Genomic DNA, 7500 nt, shown 5'->3' on the forward strand with positions numbered 1-7500 from the left:
ACATGAATATGTGCGTCTACTGACAAACTATTGCAGCATGAGAAATGTGTCACTTTTTCATCTGAAAGTGAAAGTATATGCAGGTAAAAAGAAATCAGTCATATTTAAGTTGTCTTGCTAGAAATAAGTGTGTAGGTTTCATAAATTTGGACTGTTTTTAACATTCAAAACTGTTTCACATTCACTCATTGATAAGAAGTTTCTGATCAGATATTTGAAAACACTAAGTTGTGACCGTTTTATAAAATACTGATTTTATAAAATCAATTCTCACAGCATTAGACTAATGATAATGAGCAATAACGGCTCCAGCGAACACTAAACAAACTAATAGATAGTTCTGAATGTTGAAGAAGCTCTGATAGTGTATATGAAGCAGTGCTGGTTATGATCTGCTAACTCTCAATATACTCAATATCAGATCATAACCAGCACCAGACTGCTTCTTACGTGACAAAATACTATAGTAATTTATAGTAAATACTACAGTGTTTTTGAAGCATATTATAGTAAAGTACTTGAATTAATTTGTTGTGGTAATTCTATAATTGCCGTGGTAGTAATATAAACAAATGACTTTACTCAATACTGTACTACATTATACTATAATACACTACAGTTTACTGTAGTAAAAACTAAAGTATACTACAGTATTTATTATCAGTTCACTATCCAGTATGCTGCAGCATTCATTAACAAAGTGTTGTAAATATTATAATATATACAGTATAATACACTTTACTATAGTATGCGTCAAAAACACTATAATATTTACTATAGTATTTTTTCACGTAAGAAGCAGTCTGGTGCTGGTTATGATCTGATAGAGTATATTGAGAGTAATAACAGTGAATATGAAGCAGGTTATGATCTGATAGAGTATATTGAGAGTAATAACAGTGTATATGAAGCAGGTTATGATCTGATAGAGTATATTGAGAGTAATAACAGTGTATATGAAGCAGGTTATGATCTGATAGAGTATATTGAGAGTAACAACCGTGAATATGAAGCAGGTTATGATTTGATAGAGTATATTGAGAGTAACAACCGTGAATATGAAGCAGGTTATGATCTGATAGAGTATATTGAGAGTAATAACAGTGTATATGAAGCAGGTTATGATCTGATAGAGTATATTGAGAGTAATAACTGAATATGAAGCAGGTTATTATCTGATAGAGTATATTGAGAGTAATAACAGTGTATATGAAGCAGGTTATTATCTGATAGAGTATATTGAGAGTAATAACAGTGTATATGAAGCAGGTTATGATCTGAGTATATTGAGAGTAATAACAGTGAATACGAAGCAGGTTATGATCTGATAGAGTATATTGAGAGTAATAACTGAATATGAAGCAGGTTATTATCTGATAGAGTATATTGAGAGTAATAACAGTGTATATGAAGCAGGTTATTATCTGATAGAGTATATTGAGAGTAATAACAGTGAATATGAAGCAGGTTATGATCTGATAGAGTATATTGAGAGTAATAACAGTGAATATGAAGCAGGTTATGATCTGATAGAGTATATTGAGAGTAATAACAGTGAAGCAGGTTATGATCTGAGTATATTGAGAGTAATAACAGTGAATATGAAGCAGGTTATGATCTGATAGAGTATATTGAGAGTAATAACAGTGAAGCAGGTTATGATCTGAGTATATTGAGAGTAATAACAGTTAATACGAAGCAGGTTATGATCTGATAGAGTGTACTCAGAGTAATAAGAGTGTGTGTGAGTTACTTTGATGGTGTCCAGCGGGTGTCCGGCGAACACTAAACACACTCCTCCGAATCCTCCGGCGAAGAAGTTCTTCACTGGACTGATCTGCTGCTGCTTCGACATGGTCAGCTCGGTCCGGTCTCACAGCACTGTCAGAAACACTCGGACGCTTTCTGTGTCTCCTCTGTCTCTCAGACGCGACCTCTCACCCACAAACACACCCGGAACTATTTCACCGACGCACCCGCAGAGCACGTGACGCAGGCGATGGGCGGGGCTTAAATCACAATGCTCCCATTAACCCGTTCAATCCCAGTATTTTCCCCAGACATGAAAACATGCAGATGATGTGTCATTATAACCCTCGTGTTTTATGGTCGGTCACAGCTGGGATGATGTGTGGGATATATGTGATATTAACATGTATCTCAGCCCAGCTGTATGAAACTCTGTTTGATCATTCTAGAGTTACTATTACGCATAAAAACCCTTATACAACACTGAGAGAGAAGACAAAAAAATACAACCATCAACACATTTCAAAATTGTTACTTTATTGTACCTTATATCAAGGTTTTTAATACATTTTTATATTAGTGCTACCAGTGTTACAACATCAATATTGCAACTTATTTGTAACATTTGAACTTTTAATTTGTGGTTGCAACATTTAAGAGCAATTTTCACTAAGTGCATTTGTATTTATAAGCTCACTGATATCCCACCGCTCACTATTGTGACGTCAGCATGTTACTCATTCTGTGACCACACGCAACAAAACTAAATATATGTGAATTCATATATTAATACTAGACACCTTAACGATAATGTGGACCACAAATCTTTCTCATATCTGTATGTTAACACTTTACTAGCCTTTCGTTTAGGAGCTTTGATGCAGTCATCATCTTCTCAAGGTGCAAACAGGAAATAAGCTGCTTTGATCATGTGACACTGCACATATTTAATTGAGACCCTTAATTGTTTCCATATTTGCAGGAAGTGCACTAAAGCACCAGTCAGTAAGGTTTTTAGATCTTTATGAATGAAAAGCTTCTCTGCGGTCACTATCGTGAGCGGTGGGGTTAAATGGGTGAAGTATGTAATTACTCTGCACTTTGTATTTTTAATGCTATGGCTATTAACAGTCTGTCTCTGTCACATATAACAGACGCTTGTTTTAGGTGCATTAGCATGGCAGCATTTTATTAGTGTTTCAGCGTTAAGAAAATATACTGTTACCATTTCCCTTCTGAACAAAAACATAAGAGGAAAAATAGATCGTTTAGCACAACTCTGACAGATGAATACTGTGGACTGCAGGGGTTAATTAAAGCTGGCGGACACTAGCGCTAGCAGCTGTAAGACTAGCCAGGGCTCTGCAGACTGGGGTTAATCAGCTTCTGGAGATCTGAGGAAACTCCTGGTAGATCTGCTGCACGATGAGTTTGTCCATGGCTCTGCTGGAGTCCCGATCCTCCCCACAATCCTCCTCTTCTCCCAGGATCCTCTGCAGCGTCGCCTGCAGGTCGCTCAGCCGGTGCCGGTGCTCCAGATAGTCGGTGGAGCGCATGATCGCGAGCATGAGAGACAGATACTCCATCCGCATCTGAGCAGACATCCAGAACAGATCAACACATCACAACACAACCTTCCCAGCTGCACAGTTATCATCACATTCATCATATTAGTGCACTTATCCTTACAGTTACTGGAGTTACGGTTACAGTCAGTGTTGGGCTCGTTACTCAAAAAACTAATATATTACTCATTAGTTACTCCTTTCAAAAGTAATATTATTACTTTCTGGCAACAGTAATTAGTTACACTACTAGTTACATGACTTTTCTTTTTCTTCCCCATTAAATTCTTCTCAAATGTTACTAACAGTATATTTCTGCCTCATCATTTGATCAGAATCCACGCTGGATCGCAGTCAGAAGTGATTACAGACACTCAGCGGTGACTGATGTAACGTTTCAGTAAAGTGTTGTGTTACTCAATAGACACGTCACAGAATGTGTGATGTTTCACTGGTTATAATGGGACTTGTATTGTTTTAATGTAAACTGTAATGACGCTGTGGGTCTCTGGGAACTGATCGCCTTCTATTGATGGCTTGTTAACACCAATAAATACTCAAATATTATTGTACAAAATAACTGTAATATTATTACTGAAATCTTATTAGTAATTAGTTACACGACTAGTTACTGCAAAAAAGTAATATAATTAATGTAACTAGTTGCTGCCCAACACTGGTTATAGTTACTGTAGATAGTTACTGTAGTTGTGGTAATAGTTACTGTAGATAGTTACTGTAGTTGTGGTTATAGTTACTGTAGATAGTTACTGTAGTTGTGGTTATAGTTACTGTAGATGTGGTAATAGTTACTGTAGTTGTGGTTATAGTTACTGTAGATAGTTACTGTAGTTGTGGTAATAGTTACTGTAGATGTGGTAATAGTTACTGTAGTTGTGGTAATAGTTACTGTAGATGTGGTAATAGTTACTGTAGATAGTTACTGTAGTTGTGGTAATAGTTACTGTAGATGTGGTAATAGTTACTGTAGTTGTGGTTATAGTTACTGTAGATAGTTACTGTAGTTGTGGTAATAGTTACTGTAGATGTGGTAATAGTTACTGTAGTTGTGGTTATAGTTACTGTAGATGTGGTAATAGTTACTGTAGTTGTGGTTATAGTTACTGTAGATGTGGTAATAGTTACTGTAGATGTGGTAATAGTTACTGTAGATGTGGTAATAGTTACTGTAGATGTGGTTATAGTTACTGTAGCTATGGTTCTAGTTCTAGTGTGTGTGTGCAGCACGGCTCACTCTATCACCGGGCGACAGGTCTGAGATCTGTCTCACTGCGATGTCGATCATCACCATCAGGTCGGTGCGGTAGAAGATATCAGACGTGTCTCGACTGGAGAACACATCCTGCAGGAACTTTAGCACTGAGTGCGGCGCTGGAGGAGTGTGATCAAACACACACACCGGGTCCTCTACACACACACACACACACACACACACACACAGTGCATCACTGCAGCAGCTCTACTGTGAAATGAGTGAGTGTGTGTGTGTGTGTGTGTGAGGGAGAGTGTGTGCATAGTGTGTGAGTGTGTGTGTGTGTGTGTGTGTGTGTGCGCGTGTGTGAGATGAGTGTGTGTGTGTGTGTGTGTATATGTGTGTGTGTGTGAGAGAGAGAGAGAGAGTGTGAGATGAGTGTGTGTGTCGGTGTGTGTGAGAGAGAGTGTGTGAGTGTGAGATGAGTGTGTATGTGAGGGAGAGTGTGTAGTGTGTGAGTGTGAGATGAGTGTGTGTGTGTGTGTGTCTGTGTGTGTGAGAGAGAGAGAGAGAGTGTGTGTGTGAGTGAGAGATGAGTGTGTGTGTGTGTGTGTGTCTGTGTGTGTGAGAGAGAGTGTGTGTGTGAGTGAGAGATGAGTGTGTGTGTGTGTGTGTGTGTGTGTGTGTGTGTGAGAGAGAGAGAGTGTGTGTGTGTGTGTGTGTGTCACCTCCTCTGTTGAGCAGTAACAAGAGTTTCTCAGTGAGAATCTTCACATTGTGTCTCTTGATCAGCGCCTGCATCACCATGTTGCACTCCGGTACTGCAGGGGGCAGCAAACACACAAGCACAGGTCAAGAATAAGACAGAGAGCGACACACTGACTGGTTCTGCGGTGTGTGTGTGTGTGTGTGTGTGTGTGTGGGGTACCGCTCAGGTGCAGGTTGAAGGCCAGCAGCAGGTTGATGAAGAGGTCCGGCAGCTGCTCTGTGGGGTCGGAGGGCAAGCCGTCCTCAATCACGTCCAGCAGGAACCGCAGGAAAGTGCTGTTGAGATGCTCTGAGACAGAGAAGGACAGGTCAGTCTGCGGTCAGCAGCGTCCGAGCGTCCAGCGGTGAGCGTGTCTCTTACCGTAGTGATGCAGCGGGATCTGCTCGCCCCGGCAGAAGATCATGGCCATCAGCAGCACGCTGTAGCACATCTTCTCATGCTCTGCAAACAAAACACATGTCAGCCGAGCGCAGACACACAGAGCTCGGAGCCGGAGCCGGAGCCGGAGCCGGACTCACCCTGAGTGTCCGTCTGCAGGTCTCTGGCCAGCTCCATGCTCAGGACGGAGTTCAGGAGGGTGGAGATCAGCGCCGCGTCCAGGCCGCACATCGCCCCGAACACCTTCAGCAGCAGCAGCCGCAGTGACACACGGTGCTCCTGAGCGATCGCACGCGTTACTGACACGCAATATACCGCTCGCGCTACAAACAATCACTATATTACCCGCATAACACCCCTTCACACTGCAAACAATAACTATAACCAGAACCGTAATGATAGCTGCAACAGTAACAATAACCTTAACAACATCTACAATAACTATAACAGTAACGATAACATAACAATTACTACAATAATAACTATGACGATATTATCTCACATGATGACGTCATCAGAGCGACTCACCATCTGATAATACGACACCAGCGACAGCACCGCCTCATACTCATTCACGCGACACATCTTCTTACACACCTCAGGATCCGCGTCAGTCTGAAAGAAACACACACATAATTATATACACTCTGCTCTGCTTGCAATGACAATGAAGCTATTCATTCGTTCAGATGTAATGTTATATGATTATGTCTCACCAACGCTATCTCACTACCAAATTGTACGTATTTTACGAGGTGACTAATTCAAACGAATTCATGCAGCCACACTCTTACGATTTTGTACATCTTCTGTGAGGGGTAGGTTTAAGGGCGGGGTTAGGGGTGGTCATTCATACGAATTTGCCACCTCATAAAATACGTACGATGTTTCACAAAAAGTATGAATTTCTATGAATTTGCCATCTTGTAAAATACGTACGTTTCACAAAAAGTATGAATTTTCCACCTCGTAAAATACGTACGATGTATCACAAATTCAAATTCCTACGAATTTGCCACCTCGTAAAATACGTACAATGTTCCACAAAAAGTACAAATTTGCCAGCTCGTAAATACGTACGACGTTTTACAAAAAGTACAAATTTCCACGAATTTGCCACCTCATAAAATATGTACGATGTTTCACAAAAAGTATGAATTCCGACGAATTTGCCACCTCGTAAAATACGTACCATGTTTCACAAAAAGTACGAATTTGTATGAATTAGCCACCGTATAAAATATGAATTGTGAATTGCTGTGAGATTGGGTTGGTCTCACCAGTATCTGCAGTAACTCCTCCAGGTAACACGCGATGAGTGCGTGATCTTCATACAGAGCCCAGCTGCGCTGTTGCGAGTCGTCGCGGTGTCGCGCCAGATCGCTAAAGATCACCTGCAGCCGCTGCTCGTCGTGACACACCTGGCCGAGCGGCAGTGCCGCGCCCAGATCCTAACGACACAAACAAAACAAATGCTTCAGCAGCTGAGCCAACAACAGGACACCTCGACTAATCGCGCAGCTACTAACCTTACTGTCCACCAGTGACAGCAGCACCTGCTCCAGGTCCGCCGTCGCCCTCGGCAACGCGCTCTGCAGGTGACCCACCACCACGCCCACGGCAACCCGCGACAGCTCGTAACTAAGGCCCGTGTTCTTGCGCACCAGTTCGATCAGTTCTGCTCCGATCGTCACGGGAACAGCTGCAGACGGGGTGAGGCTACCGGGAGGGCTGAGAGAAGCAGGGGGCGGAGCCAGTGGACACTCTGTGTCTGATTGGTGTTCGACGGTAGGCTGTTTACTGATTAGCTGAGGCGCCGGCCTCTT

The 7500-nt window shown here is 41.7% G+C and overlaps 2 protein-coding genes across 2 annotated transcripts in view; both read right to left on the reverse strand.

Annotated features, from left to right (window-relative positions):
• Nucleotides 1-1971, reverse strand: part of slc25a20 (solute carrier family 25 member 20) — a 9822-nt gene extending 7851 nt beyond the window's left edge. Inside the window, exon 1 of the mRNA XM_058761788.1 lies at nt 1754-1971. Coding sequence (XP_058617771.1) covers nt 1754-1855 — 102 coding nt within the window. The 5' untranslated portion in view covers nt 1856-1971. The remainder of the gene's footprint in view (nt 1-1753) is intronic.
• Nucleotides 1972-2266: 295 nt separating this feature from the next.
• Nucleotides 2267-7500, reverse strand: part of LOC131530360 (NCK-interacting protein with SH3 domain-like) — a 9202-nt gene continuing 3968 nt past the window's right edge. Inside the window, exons 4-12 of the mRNA XM_058760575.1 lie at nt 7204-7500; nt 6955-7125; nt 6203-6289; nt 5815-5953; nt 5657-5737; nt 5456-5584; nt 5256-5348; nt 4570-4742; nt 2267-3341 (exon numbers count right to left, since the gene is read on the reverse strand). The exon at nt 7204-7500 is cut by the window's right edge and continues 284 nt beyond it. Of these exons, the coding sequence (XP_058616558.1) occupies nt 3129-3341; nt 4570-4742; nt 5256-5348; nt 5456-5584; nt 5657-5737; nt 5815-5953; nt 6203-6289; nt 6955-7125; nt 7204-7500 (1383 nt within the window). The 3' untranslated portion in view covers nt 2267-3128. The remainder of the gene's footprint in view (nt 3342-4569; nt 4743-5255; nt 5349-5455; nt 5585-5656; nt 5738-5814; nt 5954-6202; nt 6290-6954; nt 7126-7203) is intronic.

This window comes from Onychostoma macrolepis, chromosome 22 (genome assembly GCF_012432095.1).
Source record: "Onychostoma macrolepis isolate SWU-2019 chromosome 22, ASM1243209v1, whole genome shotgun sequence".
NCBI lineage: Eukaryota > Metazoa > Chordata > Actinopteri > Cypriniformes > Cyprinidae > Onychostoma > Onychostoma macrolepis.